This window comes from Cornus florida, unplaced genomic scaffold (assembly GCF_030987335.1).
Source record: "Cornus florida cultivar Cherokee Brave unplaced genomic scaffold, ASM3098733v1 CherokeeBrave_3.0.0_Hap2_Chr02, whole genome shotgun sequence".
In the NCBI taxonomy this organism is placed as follows: domain Eukaryota; kingdom Viridiplantae; phylum Streptophyta; class Magnoliopsida; order Cornales; family Cornaceae; genus Cornus; species Cornus florida.
The window spans coordinates 98790105-98807962 of NW_026775572.1; the positions used below are offsets into that span (position 1 = coordinate 98790105).

Below are 17858 nucleotides of genomic sequence, written 5' to 3' on the forward strand. Positions count from 1 at the left end.
CCCAGTTCACAAACCCGTCTTCTTCTTTTCTGGTATTTTTCCTTTTTTACAGACCTTAATTTCTTTCCTAATTTCTTTCTTCTTCTTCTTCTTCTCTGTTGTCTTTATTCTTGCTTTAAATTTTAGCTTGTGTGAGTCGTGACTTATTGACCTGTAAATGAATTGGATTTCATCTTTGATTTAATTTCAGCTATTGCATATGACTTATGAATCTGTAGCAAATAGGAATTTATTTTTTCTTTGCTGACTGTTCTTTCTTTGCTGACTGCTGTAAGTATGGATTTTTTTTCTTTTCTTTTTATGTCTAGGGAATTAGACATGTCATTGTCTACATCAGTTGCTAGTTGTACTCCTCAATTCGAACAAGATGATAACAAACCACTTTGGAACTATGTCACACAATTAGAAAAAATTGGTGGTGGAGGAGGAAATTTTTTATTCAAATGCCACTTTTGTAATAACGAATTCAGGGGGTCTTATACAAGAGTTAAAGCCCACTTGTTGCAGAACACTGGTATGGGTATTCGTATATGTCCAAAAGTCACATATCAGAATATTGCAGAAATGCAAAAAGCAATTGAAGAAGCCGAATTGAGAATTAAAAATTCTAAACCAAAAAAAGTTCCTTTGCCGCCGTCTAGTGCATCATTGGGTGGTACTACTAGTCTCACTCAGGAGGCTTATGTACCAAAGAAAAGAAAGGCAAGTGGGGGTGCCATTGGGAAGGCATTTAATAATGAGGCTCGGGAACAATTGCACTCAGAGATTGCTAGGATGTTTTATTCCGCAGGATTGCCGTTTCATCTAGCAAGAAACCCGTATTATGTGAGTTCATACAACTATGCCGCAAATAATCCTCTGTCAGGTTATTTGCCTCCGGGTTATAATCTATTGAGAACCACTCTACTTCAAAAAGAAAAGGCAAATATTGATAGATTATTGCAACCAATTAGGAGTACATGGAAGGCAAAGGGTGTTAGCATTGCAAGTGATGGTTGAAGTGATCCACAAAGGCGGCCTTTAATTAATTTTATGGCTATGACAGAAGGAGGTCCCATGTTTTTGAAAGCTGTTGATTGTTCCGGTGGAATTAAAGACAAGTTTTTCATTTCCAATTTGTTGAAGGAAGTCATAAATGAGGTTGGCCCCCAAAATGTGATCCAAGTAATTACAGACAATGCCCCAAATTGCAAGGCTGCTGGACAACTAATTGAAGGGCAATTCCCTCACATTGTTTGGACACCTTGTGTGGTCCATACTCTTAATCTTGCCCTCAAAAATATTTGTGCTGCAAAAAATGTGGAAAAGAATGAAATTGCATATGCAGAGTGTGGTTGGATTCTTGATTATGCTGATGAGGTTACAATAATAAAGAATTTCATCATGAACCATTCAATGAGATTAGCTATTTTCAATGAGTTTGTCAGCTTGAAGTTGCTTTCAGTTGCAGAGACACGCTTTGCTTCTGTTATTGTGATGATGAAAAGATTTAAACTTATAAAAGGTGGTCTCCAAGCAATGGTCATAAGTGACAAGTGGACTTGCTATAAGGAGGATGATGTAGGAAAGGCCGATTATGTGGGAGAGAAGCTGTTGGATGAACAATGGTGGGGAAAGATTGATTATATCCTTTCCTTTACTTCACCTATTTATGACATGCTAAGGGCTTGTGATACCGATAAGCCTTGTCTTCACTTAGTTTATGATATGTGGGATACAATGATTGAAAAAGTGAAGATGGCAATATATAGGTATGAAAGAAAGCGACAAAGTGAAAGTTCTTCCTTTTATGAAGTGGTGCATGGGATACTTGTAGCTCGTTGGAACAAGAACAATACTCCGCTTCATTGCTTGGCACATTCACTAAATCCAAGGTAAATCATTAGATATTAATTTGTAAGCTAAAGAAGTTTTAATCTTAGTTTAGAATTAAGGAAATTAAATTATGAATTAAATGCGTTCTCTTATTTATTGTAGGTACTATAGTGATGTGTGGCTTAGTGAAGACCAAAGTCGAGTTCCACCACACAAGGATTTAGAGGTCTCAAGAGAGAGAACAAGGTGCCTTAAAAAATACTTTAGTGACCCACAAGAGCGTTCAAAAGTCCAATTGGAGTATGCTAATTTTTCATTAAACTCGGGGGAATTTGGGGAGAGTGATTCTATATGTGATAGATATACCATGGATCCTAAAAGTTGGTGGGTTGTACATGGTTCATATGGTCCCTTGCTTCAAGAGTTAGCTTTGAAGTTGCTTGTCCGGCCTTCTTTCTCCTCATGTTGTGAGAGGAACTGGAGTACTTATTCTTTTATTCACTCATTGAGAAGGAACAAGATGGCGCCACAACGGGCTGAAGATTTGGTTTTCATTCATAGTAATCTCCGTCTTCTGTCAAGGAGAACCCCACAGTACAATGAAGGACGAACTAAGATGTGGGATATTGCAGGAGATGCATTTGATTCATTTGGTGATGTTGGGGTGCTTGAGGTTGCAAACCTCTCACTTGATGAGCCAGAATTAGAGGCGGTATTATTTACCGATGATGGAAGTGTTAATGATGATGAGATTCATGAGACAATTGATGATGAACAACAATAGATGAATGCTGATATGTTCTTTTTTTTTTTGTTTTGGACTACCCTTTTGGTATTGTAAATGGTAAAGTCCTAGGTCAAATGATGGATGGGAATAGATGATAGTACACTGACTTGTTTTTGTATCTTTTTTGGGGACTAGCCTTTAGGTTTTTGTGAATGTTAAGTGCTAACAGTACAGTCTTGAATGTTAAACAATCATGAATGTTAATAGTCCTTTCAGTCTATGCTTTTGTATTTGGAGTAAAGTTGCAATGATGATTAAATGATACTAGTTATTATTCTAATATCTTGTTTTTTATTTGGTTTTATAACTCTGCAACATTGTTCTTTTATTGTTTATTAGTTATAAGTTATGATTTGTATATATTTTCCATTGTGAGGTTGATGAAAAATAGTAACACTCGGTAATTTCTAAAGTACTACATCATATATATATATATATATATATATATATACACTATTCGCCGTGTCAGTGTCCTAATTTTTTTGGATTTGCCGTGTCGCCGTGTCCGTGTCGTGTCGTATCCGTGTCCCGTATCCGTGTCCGTGCTTCTTAGCAAAAATGAATCCATTTCCTCCACCGCTCCCCAAAACCCATCCTCTCCATCAGATAGAGAAGGAAACTCCAACTCACATGGTCGTACGCCTTTTCAATATCCAACTTACACAAAACCCCTGGTTCCCCACTACTCAGCCTGGAATCCATACACTCACTAGCAATAAGAACTGAATCCAGAATCTGACGGCCTCCCACAAAAGCATTTTGAGAATCAGAGATCACACCATCCAACACTCTCCTCAACCTAAAAGCAAGAACTTTGGCAATTAACTTGTAAATGCACCCCACCAAACTAATAGGGCGAAAGTCCCGAACATCCAACGCCCCTCCTTTTTTGGGGATGAGAGCAATGAAAGTGGCATTCAAGCTCTTCTCAAAAGACCCCTGGGAATGAAAGGTGTGAAAAGTATCCATCACCTCCTCTTTGACAACCTCCCAGCACTCCAAAAGAAATCTCATGGTGAACCCATCTGGACCTGGGGCTTTATCCCCATTACAGCTCTTCAAAGCGACCAAAACTTCCTCCTCAGAGAAGGGCGCTTCTAGACCTGTACATTCCTCATCAGAAATAGAGTCAAACTGGAGTCCCTCAAGCAAAGGTCTCCATTCCTCCGGCTCAGTGAACAAATGCTCATAGAACTCAGCAATACCTTTACAGATATCATCCTCCTTTAACAAAGTCACCCCCTCCACCCGAATCCTCCCAATATGATTACCCTTTCTATGGGCGTTAGCCAATTTATGGAAAAACTTCGTGTTTCTGTCACCCTCCTTAAGCCACAAAGCTCGAGATTTTTGCCTCTATGAAATCTCCTCTAAAATGGCAATCTCAGCAAATTCAGCCTGGCACTCCAATCTCCTAGTCTTTAAGGAATCCACCAAAAGCCCCTGACACTCCATCCTGTCAATCTCTGCTAGCTCAGCAAAGACCCGATTTTTCCGCCAAACAAGATTCCCGAAGACGGGTCTACTCCCTTGTAGCCCGATATATAAGGGCATTTAGGGTTTGGAGTGGGATGAGAGAGAGGCACTGAAAATGGTACAAAATTGAGAGAGGGGCTGAAACTTGTAATATCCGATTTTACATATAGTGAAGACTTTTACCGGATCTCCATGGTGGACGTAGGCTTTATCGAACCACGTATAAATCTTTGTGTTCTTTGTGTGTGGTGTGTTTACTTTTCTAGTCCTGTTTCGTGATTGTTGCTTGGGTTTACTGTGTTTGTCATAACACCTGTTAAAAGGGTGTCGTCATAGATTGGATGTAAAATCTGTAGTAAAGGGTGATTGAAAATGTTCAACAGCCAGCATTCTATTCTTTGAGATTTTCTATCATTGTGTTATGTTTTTCCTATGTTTCTTAAATGGATGTTTCTCCAATGGCTTTAATTAGTGGAATGTATCTATGGCTGTCAGGTGTTAAAAAGTAGGTATAAAATTTGAAGGCAGTTACTTTGTGTGAATGATGTTTTAAGTTAGGCCTGTACCCATTCCACCCCTCCTATTAGACCGCATTGATGGGACACCACTGGAACTCTCATTTTTGTCTTTGATGAATAGTGCATTCAGGTACATATGCTCCAGGTCTCCCTTGTCAATATTTGGTATCTGACCTTTCGTATGTGCATACACTAACTTGAGCTTGATTCCGGAACTTGAGTCCATATAACAAAGCATCAATGTAAATCATAAAATTCTGGTTTAATGGCTAGAGATGCCACATGGTACATATCCATATTGAGTATTGAAACTTCAAGCTTGACTAGATTACCTGGATCCTTAGTGCATAACATTACATTCCCATTCTCTCATTGTTTAGTGCAGTTCTGGTACCTGACTCTGATTTAATTTTAAATTTATCTACTTTTGGTTGTTTCAGCGTTCTAGCGATGACTCATCCTATATCAGTTCTGAAACGGGGATTCTGGTAAGTTGTTGGAAATGCTTCTTGACTCTCGATTATATGTTATGCCAGGGTGGGGTCAGGGGATTAATTCGTATCATTTGCACACAAAATAGAATAAAATTAAGTATTATTTGCCTGTTGAAAGAATAAAAGGCTGTATTTTGATTCTTTGCATATGATTATATAATATCCGGAATTGGTTTTTGCTTTTTGATATTCTAATGTAATTTTGTTTCTTTCACCATTTTCCATTTGTAGTTTGTTAACTACCATCTACTCCAAAAGCTTAAGCTCTTGGAGAGGGTGCAACTTAAATATATAAATCCTTCAACACGCCCCTCTCACGTGTGGCCTTCTTTCGGTCCAACACGTGTTTTTCAAATTTTTTTTTTTAATTACGGTGGTAGTGAGGTTTGAACTCGAGACCTTTGGCTCTGATACCATGTTAACTACCGTCTACTCCAAAAGCTTATGTTCTTAGAGAGTGTGTAACTTAAATATATAAATCCTTCAACATAGTTTAACCTTTTCTTTTGCAGTTTGTTTTCTTCACTGGTGGAATTGTATTCCTGACGCTTATTGTGAACGGATCAACTACCCAGTTTATTTTACATCTTCTACGTATGGATAAGCTATCAGAACCAAAGGTAAGATTACCAGTTACTACTGATCTCCAGAATATTGCGGCTTGTATCACATGATTTAAATGGTTTACCAGTTTAAGTTACTTCAGAATTTGAGGACTAACATTTAGGTTATATAATACGTGTGTGTATATATATATATACATGTATTATGTCATATTATGTGTTACAATCAAGTTGGGAAATGGTATATCAAGAGTAAATTATATACAAGGAAATAAATTAACTAAATGGATTCTTCACAACATATTTGTGGAATTTGATGAACCCTCACCTGCTTTGACCTTTTTCATTAAGCCTAAATCATGTAATACATACTATATAACCTTAAATTCTTGCGAAGCATCACAAAACAACTTTCTTGTTACGTATTACTTGTATCTACCTTTTGCCATTCTCTGGCCGAATTCTGAACACTCGTTGTTCAGCATGCTCATGTCATTTTCATTGTAGGTTCATAGTTTCATGAATACTCAAAATATGCTTTTTTGAGTACCTGCCAAAACTTGGAGCAGCTACTTTTTGCAAATTACATTAAGGTTAGGTCCACATTGTGCCAAATTCAATACTCTATATTGGCCTTCAGAAGTTACCTAGTTTTATAAAGACAAGTAAACAACGAATTTATTCTTTGTCATTTATGTATGGATTGAATTGCCCCTCATTTTTTTCTTTTCACTAGTATATTAATCTTTAGAGAAAAACATATATTCAACGGATGTAAGTATGGCATTGAAATCTCCAACCGTCAACTGTTTTCGAGTATCATTTACGGGGGAAAGAGGTCTAAAGGCTCAGAGACTTGGTAATTCGCTATTTCTAAATGTCAATTGGATTGCCTTTTTTGGGATTTTTCTTTCCCCTGTTTCTCTTAGGGGGCTTTGTGCCTTGTTATTGGCAAGCTCCAGACCCATTTTGCTCATGGGAGATTTTAATGAGCAAATATCAGTAATTCTCATTGCTACTGTTTTGAAAGTTAAATCAGTCAATAATGTCCACAGATCATTCTAACTTATGTTAAGAGTATGAACTTCAATCACCTCATAACTATAATCTATTTTTCATTATTTTGAAGTTCTAATTGAGCTTGTTGCTTCATCTTACTTGCATTCTATGTTACATGGACTCAGGTACTTGTGTTGGGTGCGGGTATGGATCCACGCGTCGGACGTGTCAACCTTTCAAATAAAAAGACACACCAACACTGCTAATATTCAGCGGCGGAGCCTGGAATTTAGTTCAGAGGGGGCAGCCATAAGAATAATATGAGAAAAAAATTTGAACCAAAAAATAAATAACAAAGGGGGGGGGGGGGGGGGGGGGGGGGGGGGGGGTGTTCATGTCTGAATTTTGATTCTTAAAAATTCTGTGAGACTCGCTGGAAGAAAAAATACATGGGCCTTTTTTGAATTTTGAAAATCTTGTTGAGCAAATGAGTTAGAAAATGAGAGGTTTGTATGTGTTCTTAATCAAGAGAGAAACAGAGAGAGCAAAATCGTATTTACTTTGTATATAAAAACAACTTACAAAACCTAATAAGCCTATGTAGGCTTATATATGTTACAAGGTATATATAATAACACAAACAGCCTATTAACTAAACATAATTACATAACGACCCACTATTATATATATAACTTCTAACACTCCCCCTCAAGCTGGAGAATATAAATCAAACAATCCCAGCTTGGAACAGATAGTTCTTAATCGATTATGACCCAATGCTTTGGTAAACATATCAGCTAATTGATCTTCAGATTTCACGAATGGAGTAGAGATGCTCCCACGTAATATTTTTTCTCGAATAAAGTGACAATCAACTTCAATATGTTTGGTCCTCTCATGAAACACAGGATTTGATGCAATGTGAACTGCTGCTTGATTATCACAGAACAATGGAGTAGGAGCTTTAACTGTCAACCCAAGTTCTTTTAGAAAATGTTGTATCCATGTCAACTCACTAGTGGTATGGGCCATTGCCCTATACTCAGCTTCAGCACTAGATCGAGCTACCACCGTTTGCTTTTTACTTCGCCATGTAACTAGATTTCCTCCTACAAATGTGCAGTAGCCGGTAGTAGATTTCCTATCTGAAGGAGAACCGGCCCAGTCGGCATCTGTAAAACCTTCCACCCTGAGATGACCATTTGGTTTATATAGTAACCCAAAACCTGGAGCTTGCTTGAGATATTGGAGAATCCGAAGAATAGCAATCCAGTGTGACATTCTAGGGGCTCCAATGAACTGACTTACAACACTAACAGCATATGAAATATCAGGTCGAGTGATAGTGAGATAAATTAATTTCCCAACAAGGCGACGAAATCTGCTCGGGTCACTAAATAGATCACCCACATCAGCTACAAGTTTTGTATTTGAATCCATAGGAGTATCAACCGGACGACCACCTAACATACCTGTTTCTTCTAATAAGTCCAACACATACTTTCGTTGGGATAAACTTATACCTGTCTTAGATCTAGCTACTTCAATACCCAAGAAATACCTAAGTTTACCCAAGTCTTTAGTGTGGAATCGATACTGCAGAAACAACTTCAACGTAGCAATGCCTTCAGAATCATCACCTGTGATCACAATATCATCAACATACACCACAAGAATTATGAAACCAGCTTTAGTGCGCTGGTGAAATACCAAATGGTCAGTCTGACATCTCGGAAGACCAAACTTTAATGCCGCCTCAGAGAATTTTCCAAACCAAGCCCGTGGAGATTGTTTCAAGCCATATAGAGCCTTTTTAAGGCGACAAACAGTGTGAAGATACTCCCCCTGAGCAACAAACCCAGGTGGTTGCTCCATATAAACCTCTTCTGCTAAGTCACCATGCAAAAAGGCATTTTTAACGTCTAACTGAAACAGAGGCCAATGCCTATTAGCAGCAAGAGAAATCAAAACACGAATAGAGGAAATCTTAGCAACAGGTGCAAACGTCTCATCATAATCAATACCATAAGTCTGGGTATAACCTTTGGCAACAAGACGTGCTTTTAAACGCTCAACGGACCCATCCGGAAAATACTTCACAGTATATATCCAGCGACAACCAACAGGTTTGACACTTGGAGGTAATGGAACAAGAGTCCACGTGCCATTCGTATGCAAAGCATCCATTTCATCCTGCATTGCTTTCCTCCAATCCGAATCAGACAAAGCATCCTGCACAGTCTTAGGAACAAATGTAGTAGACAACTGAGAGGAAAAACATGAGAATGATGGTGATAAGGAATTATAAGAAACATAATGAGCAATGGGATGTTTAGTAGCACATGAGTGAGGAGCTTTACGAAGTGCAATCGGCAAGGAATCAGACACAGTGGAATTTGTCGGATCCAAAGACTCTGAAGATGATGGAGGAGGCACGACAGCAGATGGCTTTGGTCTTCGTTTATACACCTGTAACGGGGCAGATGAAGGAACCAGAGATTAAGATTGAAGAGAAGGTGAGGGAAGAGCAACTGTAGAAGGAGGCGACTCAAGATTGATATCAAGAAGTGAATCAGTATCTGAAAAATACGGGATGGACTCAGAAAATGTGACATCCGCGCTAATAAAGTACCGTTGAGAAACAGGACTATAGCAGCGATAACCTTTATGAGAGCGAGAGTAGCCAAGAAATACACACTTTGTGGCACGTGGGTCTAGTTTATCAAAACCAGGACCAAGATTGTGGACATAACATACACATCCAAAAACCCTAGGAGGAAGAGAAAACAAGGGAGAATCAGGAAATAAAATAGAATGTGGAGATTTGCCATTTAATACAGATGACGGCATACGATTAATAAGATGACAAGCTGTAAGAACAGCATCACCCCAAAACCGTTTAGGCATACGCATATGAAACAAAAGAGCACGAGTTACTTCTAGGAGATGTCGATTCTTACGTTTTGCAACTCCATTTTGTTGTGGAGTATAAACACATGAATTTTGATGAATAATTCCTTTATCACTAAGATATGTATCAAAGGGAGTTGAAGAATATTCCTTAGCATTATCAGAATGTAGAATATGAATTGGACATCCAAATTGAGTTTTGATTTCTTTGCGAAATTTTTAAAAAATTAAAAATAACTCAGAACGGTCTTTCATTAGAAACAACCAAGTCAGGCGAGAATAGTCATCCACAAATGTCACAAAATAATGAAATTTATTGATTGAAGAATGTTTTATTGGACCCCATACATCTGAATGAACCAAATGAAAAGGACTAGAAACACGATTATTAACCCTAGACTTGAAAGACACGCAATGGTGCTTACTAAGTTGACAAACTTCACATGACAAGAATTTCAAATAACTAAGACTAGGAACTTGACGCTTCAAAACTTGAAGTGACGGGTGACCAAGGCGACAGTGCTACTGGAATGGAGACAGAGAAGACTGAAGAGCCACAGGAGAAGCTTCGAAATCAAAATAATATAAGTCACCGGCTTCATGTCCCGTACCAATTGTCTTCTTCGTCTTGAGATCCTGAAACATACAAGAAGTAGGATCAAATATAACAGAGCACTGGAGAGATTTAGTAAGCTTACTGATAGACATTAAGTTAAAAGGAAACTGCGGAACATGTAAAACAGACGAGAGAGACAACGAATCACTAAGTTGAGTTGTCCCCTAACCTGAAACCTGAATGGATGAACCATTAGCAAGAGTAACACTTTGAGAAGTAGGTACAGAATGAAAATCAGATAGAAGAGAAGAACATCCGGTCATATGATCAGATGCTCCAGTGTCTATGATCCAAGGACTGCGAGTGGAAGACAATAGACATGTGTGTGCAATACCTGACTGGGCAAAGGTAGCCGTGGAAGATGAATTAGATGCTTGCTTATAAGACAAAAACTGAGTATACTCATCCTGTGGAACATGAACTGTATCTGATTCAGCTACATTGTGCGATCCAGAAGCGACATCATTCGGAGAAGAGGAAACTTGATTTGCATAACTAGATGGTTTCCCATGAAGGTCCCAACAAAAGCTCACAGTATGATTAGAAAGACCACAATGAGTACACTTTCTAAATTCCCTGCCACGGCCAAGTCCTCCACGTGAATCACGACCACCACGGGCGGAGCGTCCCCCACGACCTCCACGGTAAGTATTATGTTCACCCTTTGAAACTACCAATGCTAAACACTCACCACTCTGTCCAGTATTCAAATTTGAGGTATTACTTGCTAGTGTAGCACGCTGAAGTCGAGAAAACACCTCAGCAAGAGATGGAAGTGTTGGACTGCTCATAATCTGTGCACGAAAAGGCTCATATGCTGATGATAAACCCGTAAGAAAACGGACAACATTAAAGTCCGCACGCTGTTATTGCATACTGCGAACATCAGCAGTGATGGGCTGATACATATTCAGCTCTTCACAGACTCCCATAACTTTGGAATAATACTCTTCTATACTTTGAGTACCTTGTTCAAGATTAAAGTACTGTTTACATAGCTCATAAACACGGGTGATATTACCTGTCCCAGAATATAACTGCTGCAATCTATCCCATATCTCCTTGGCTGTATCCAAATAAAGTAACGTTGAACTAATTTGGGGTTCAATACTGTTTATCATCACAGTGATGATCTGAGCATCTTCCTTTTCCCATGCATCAAAGGAAGTATCAGTTGCCTTGAGTTTCTCTTTAGTCAAATGAGAACCAAGACCTCTGCCTTTGAGAAAAATGGCAACAGATTTGGCCCACAATATGTAATTCTTCCCATTGAGCTTAACTGAAGTCATGGGAGAATTAAGACTGTTCATGGGTGAAAGCAAATCTGAACTTGAACTTGAGGCCATGTTGAATCCAGCAAAACAGAGAAGAAAAAAGAGAGAAAACAAAAATTCTGTATTCTGGCCGAACCTGGAAGCAGGTCTGTAACGGGTCGGATTCTGAAACTGGGCCGGATCTTGGTGCGGGTCAGGTCCTAATACGGGTCGAATCCTGGTATGGGTCGGATCCTGGTACGGGTCGGATCCTGGTACCGGACCGGATCTGGACTATCCCTGGTTTAGTAAACCGGGATTGGAATAGCACACCCGTGTTGCCAAACACGGGTCTTCTTCTTCACTCTGTCACAAACTCCGGTAAACAATACGGCGGAGGCGACGGCAACCCAACCACGAGCAGCGGCCGAATCAACAAGCAGCGGCCGAATCAACTTCCGGCCGAAAACCAATCTCACCTCTGCAAATCGAGACGAAGAAGCTTCTGCCGGCGACGACGAAGAAACCAGAGACGACGACCACCAAAGAGGAGCTGCCGGTGACGATGAAGAAGGCAGAAACGACGAACACACTTCAGATCTGATTACGGCGAACAAGAAATTGCCGACAGTTACATCAAAACCACATTCACGATCTGAATCACGATTTGAATCACGATTGGAATCGTGATTCACCACCAACCCACCTACTAACTCTCACACTCATGATCATTGTGCTCTGATACCATGTTCTTAATCAAGAGAGAAACAGAGAGAGCAAAATCGTATTTACTTTGTATATAAAAACAACTTACAAAACCTAATAAGCCTATGTAGGCTTATATATGTTACAAGGTTTACATAATAACACAAACAGCCTATTAACTAAACATAATTACATAACGACCCACTATTATATATATAACTTCTAACAGTATGAATTTTGGAAGTTTTTCTAAAGGTCTTTTTAGAATTTTTTTCAGAGTTCAGTCGGGGTACGTGTATAAATATCAAAATTTGTGTCTAAAAATACACGAGAAATTCCAGTGGGGGCAATTGTCCCCATTGGATCTACGTGGCTCCGCCACTGCTAATATTCATATTATTTAATAATTTTATTTTATTTTCCAAAGTAAAATAATGTCTTTATGTAACATAGTGTTCAATATAGGCATTTCACTCATTTTGAAGCAATAATACAATGAAATTGAATTATTGGACCTTTTTTTAGGTGCATGTCCAACCAAAATTGTCCGACACATATCCCACACCCATGTTCGACCGATGTATGTCAGACACGGGTGCTTACCTACTTTTGAAGTGTCCATGTAACATAGCTCACATTAGGTGTGTGTCTGTGTATATGCTTACCTACTTTTTTTATCGTTGTCCTTCTCTGTATTTTATGGCAGAAACGCATATTGGACTACACAAAGTATGAAATGTTAAACAAAGCACTAGAGGCATTTGGTGATCTTGGAGATGATGAGGAACTAGGACCTGTTGACTGGCCTACAGTTAAAAGATATATCACGTGCTTAAGTGATGTTGAAGGGGAATGTGTGCACCCACACAGTGCTGCTGAAAGTGACAGTAATTTAGTTCCAATGAATTTAAAGGATTTACGGATACGTTTTCTGAGTGGTAAGTGTATATATTATTATTATTATTATTATTATTATCATTATCTTGTAATTCCAAATATGATCGTTAATGAGTTTGTACTATATCCATATTAGGCTTCTTTGGCCAGGGCGAGACCCATGCATGAAAGGGCTTTGTATTCTGCCTACCTCTGTTTATCAGCATGGTAGTTAAAAGGGGCATCTACGCCCCAAAAAAGTCCTACACTCATCAAGGCTTAGCCTAACCACCTCAATGTCATATTGATAAGACCCTCTTTTCGGGCGCACATAAATTCCTTGGCGCTCTTCAGTAGTTTCCAGGCTAAGAAAAAGCACATCTTTATTTTTAATCACTTAATCATCTCTCTCTCTTAGTGATAGTTGATATGCCATATCGGATCGTAGTCCTATTTGATAGATCATACAGTTACCTAATTCATATATATATATATATTTTTTGGTATTTATGAGCATATGATTGTCTGCTTGCATCCAGTGTCTCTAGTTCTTGACTTGAATATATATTGTTAGGTATCTGAGTCATGTGTTGGCAATTTCCTATTCAAAACTTTAGTTGTAATGTGTCAAAGTATCTTGAGTCATATGAGCAGAACCATTAAAGACAATATGGACAAAGATTTGTGAAGAAGAAGACAAGAAATCAACATGCTCTATCACATATCTAGGGTATAGGTAAATCGACCTTAGAAAGACCTTAAATGACATAGTTTGACATTGGAGAGGCTCAAAGTTTTTGTTTAAAGTTATTATTAATTTTTTTTTTTTTTTCGAATGGCTTGTAGAAAATAAAATATTCCAACAAACGATTGTTTACTAAGAAACTGAGATCATTAATTGAGTGGTCAGTCTATTGATGGGGTCTAATTTGACAGATTGAAATCCTGAGAGCATCGATTGATCGAGGCAATTATTGAGGGAGTTGATCAAATCATGCAGAACTATATTTTTTTGAAACTTTTTCAAAACAGATTTTTACAGTGAATCAACTTTCCAAAATATGTGGCTACATATATTGGCTAAATATAGGGTTGTAGTCAGTCTAGAGTATGATCTAAAGTCTTTTATCATCTAGAGAGAGAAAATCCTTCTTAGAGAGTAGAATTGCCAATTACTCAATCTAGGGTTTTCTTAGACACCGTCATATGTGATTGAGTATTCATCAAGAGCAATTCATCAACGTATCAAGATGATTTAATGCAACCGATCAAAAAATTTGAGCAGAAGGAAGGACAACAATTAGAGAAACAGATTTGTGAGGAGCGAAGTCTGTTAATTGATGGTCGAGATGGGTGACTTGGAGACTTGAGTGGAGAGCTTGGTATCAGTCTACGTCAAGAGATAACTAGGGGTTTTAGGGTGTGGGAACTGTTATCGCAATTGTAACTTCTTTCTCATGTAGTGGATTGTTCTTCGTTGGACGAGGTTCCATGGTTTTTCCTGTTTAGGGTTCTTCTCTTAAAAATTGGGTTGTTTTTGCTCTTACTTCACTTGCTATGGATGCATGTTACCCATGTGATGATTGGATTTGAAACCAGCGGATACAGACTGAAATTCAAACCACAATCAGTGTAACTATCTAAATATAACTGTAACTTAAATTAATATCCATATGACCTATTCACCCCCACTCTAGGTCTAATTTACTGTTCACACTGACATATCAGAGCCTTTGGTAATGGTCCCTGTTATCTACATTTATGATAATGTCATATATGTTAAAATTTCTATGATTGTATCAATTTTATTATTGCACATCTGTAATAATATTTAATGGTTGATGCATATCATATTAAAAGCATATAGGCATATCGATTTAACTTGCTCACTTATTTGATGTGCTAAAAAAATTCCTTTTCTTATATTTTGACTTGTTCTATCCAACATATTTAAATGTTTTCAATCATATGTTGATTTAACTTAGTGATATGAAAATTCGAAGGATATTTAAATATATATATATATATATACACACACACACACACACAGTGGTGTTCAACTGCTCCTTGGTGAGTAGGGAGTAGTATACTTACTTTTAATTGTAGCCGTAAGATTTAAGCCGACAACAATTATTTAATCAGCCTTTCTTTTCATTGTTTTAGGAAACTAACTCATTTTTTCTGTTACCATTAAATATAATTTGAGAATGAAATGACAAAAGTAGTCACTCTTTTATAGGAAACAAAAATCTAAAAATGGTGAATTAGCCTTACAATTCCAGTTATTTCCATGAATATGAGGTAAAGTAATGCATTAGTGCATGGTCCATTACGCAGCTGCAAATATTTCAGTACTGGACACCTTGCAACATAAATTCACATCCTAATAAATTCTTATAGAACTTTTTCTTCACAAGAATGAGTTTTAATCATCTAAGGAAAAGATATATACAGATCATAATTCCTATAATATGGGAACTACTTATGTAAAATTTTAAAAAGTCAATTATCTAACTATGGGCAATTCCTAAAAATCCTCCCTAACTATTTTCCTACCAATTCAGCCTAGATCTTTCCACGCTCCCCCTCAAGTTGGCTCAAAAATTATCTTGCATTCCCAGCTTGCATGTAAGATAGTCAAATTTCCCCTTCGGTAATCCTTTAGTGAGGATGTCTGCTACCTGTTCTTCTGTTGGAAGATAGGGCATACATATCACTTCTTCTTCCAACCTCTCCTTAATAAAATGTCGATCAACTTCCACATGCTTAGTCCTATCATGTTGGACAGGATTGTGAGCTATGTTGATTGCAGCTTTATTATGACAGTAAAGCTTCCTAGGCATCGGACTTGAGATTTTAAGATCTTCAAGTAATCTTTTCAGCCACAAACTCCATGAACAACTGCTCCGAACTCAGCTTCTGCACTACTCCTTGCTACAACGGTTTGCTTCTTGCTCCTCCAAGTATGGAAGTTGCCACCAACATAAGTACAGTAACCTGAAGTAGACCTTCTATTCGTCACACTACCTACCCGATCAGCATCGGTATAGGCTTCAATCCTTAGATGGCCCTGGTTTTCAAACAACAAACCTCTTCCAGGTGATCCCTTTAGGTATTTGAGAATCCGGTAGACTGCCTCAAAAGTGTTCTTCTCCTGGTGAGTGTATAAATTGACTCACTACATTCACTCCAAATGTGTTTCCACTGGTTTGCAGCCAGGTAAATCTGTCTCCATAAGTAAATTCAACACATAATTCCTTTGAGAGACAAATATCCCTTTCTTGGATCTTGCAAATTCCATTCCTGGGAAGTATTTCAAAGCTCCAATATCTTTTATCTCAAATTCCTTTGCAAGAAAAGACTTTAAATCCTCCAATTCTCTTTTATTATCTCTGGTCAAGATTATGTCATCCACATAAAGAATATGTATGGCTATCTTACCATCACTTGAATGTTTGTAGAACAGAGTGTGATCAGCCTGACTTTGACGATATCCACGACTCTTGATAGCTTTAGTGAATCGATCAAACCATGCTTTGGGTGATTGTTTCAAACCATATAGCGATTTCTTTAATTTACACACCTTTCCAGCTTCATAATCATTTTCAAATCCTGGTGGTAGACTCATAAACACTTCTTCCTCTAGCTCACCATTTAAGAACGCATTCTCTACATTTAACTGCTGCAATGGCCAACTCAAGCTTGCAGCAAGAGACAACAATACTCGTATGGAATTTACCTTTGCCACCGGGGCAAAGGTTTCCTGGTAATCTATTCCATATGTTTGGGTGAAGCCTTTAGCAACTAGTCTCGCCTTGTATCTCTCAATATTACCATTTGCAGCCTACGGTCTTCTTCTCCCTTGGCAACTCAACAATCTCCCAAGTTTTGTTCTTATCAAGAGCCCCCATCTCTTCCATAACTGCTGCCTTCCACTCAGTATGATTCTAGGCCTCCTGTATAGGAATTGAAACACTAGAGAGATTAGTGGTAAAAGCTCTATAATTTGGAGACAATCTATGGTAGGACACATATTAAGCAATAGGATGCATGGTACAAGATCGAGTACCCTTCCTAAGTGCAATAGGAATATCAAGGTCAGTAGAAAGGCTCTCTTCATTGCTGGTTTCAGGAATTAAAGATGGATTAGAGATAGAAATACCTGTTTCATTCAAGTTGCCTTTATCCGGAGAATTTTCTTGGCAGGTAGTAGGTTGGTGCTCTTTATTTTGACCTTCCTTCTTCGAGAGTAAACACGGAGCTCAGATTGAGGTTGGATTTAAAGTGGTTCTCCCCCTGAAGTGTAGTTTATAATGTTCGACTCAATAGGCTTCGGAGAGGTTGAAATAGTGGGTTCAGTAGGTTCAGTTGGTAAGGTAGAGTTGGTAAAGAGCCCAACACTACCCAAAAATGGTCTTCCCTCTCATTACTCTCCCCCTGAAGAGTATTTTTTGTGAAATAGGGCTGAGTCTCAAAAAAGGTCAAATCCATACTCAGAATTTTTTAGAGGTGAGGTTATAATAACCCTTTCTATTTAGGAGAGTACCCAACAAACACGCACTTTTCAGCCCTAGGATGAAGTTTTGAACAGTCCTGTGTATGAACATGTACAAAAGCAGTGCATCCAAACACTTTAAGAGGTAATGAGGTGAAGATCCTAATATGGGGAAAAACTTACAGCAAGCTGTTTATGGGCGTCTCAAATTTCAACACCCTAGTTGGCATTCTGTTGATCAAGTATGAAGCTGCAAGAATAACCACACCCCATAGATATTTAGGAACCCCCATAGTGAACATTATTGCCTTAGCAACCTCAAGTAAATGGCGGTTTTTTCTCTCAGCTATC

The 17858-nt window shown here is 38.3% G+C and overlaps 2 protein-coding genes across 6 annotated transcripts in view; both read left to right on the forward strand.

Moving 5' to 3' along the window:
* Window positions 1-17858, forward strand: part of LOC132295491 (sodium/hydrogen exchanger 8) — a 109524-nt gene that overhangs the window by 43657 nt on the left and 48009 nt on the right. For all 5 annotated transcript variants that reach the window (XM_059793776.1, XM_059793778.1, XM_059793777.1 and 2 more), the window contains 3 exons: window positions 5037-5084; window positions 5603-5710; window positions 12843-13074. In XM_059793776.1, the coding sequence (XP_059649759.1) occupies window positions 5037-5084; window positions 5603-5710; window positions 12843-13074 (388 nt within the window). The remainder of the gene's footprint in view (window positions 1-5036; window positions 5085-5602; window positions 5711-12842; window positions 13075-17858) is intronic.
* LOC132295492 (uncharacterized) lies at window positions 853-2978 on the forward strand. Its single transcript, XM_059793781.1, has 2 exons — window positions 853-1874; window positions 1978-2978. The coding sequence occupies exons 1-2, from the start codon at window positions 1033-1035 to the stop codon at window positions 2597-2599; spliced, it is 1464 nt and encodes a 487-aa protein (XP_059649764.1). The 5' UTR covers window positions 853-1032; the 3' UTR covers window positions 2600-2978.

Bases quoted from the DNA above. Each gene is read 5' to 3' on its own strand.
- LOC132295492 (XM_059793781.1), top strand. From the start codon at position 1,033: ATGGCTATGACAGAAGGAGGTCCCATGTTTTTGAAAGCTGTTGATTGT. The intron at 1,875-1,977 runs GTAAATCATTAG...TATTTATTGTAG, and splicing joins GCACATTCACTAAATCCAAG to GTACTATAGTGATGTGTGGC.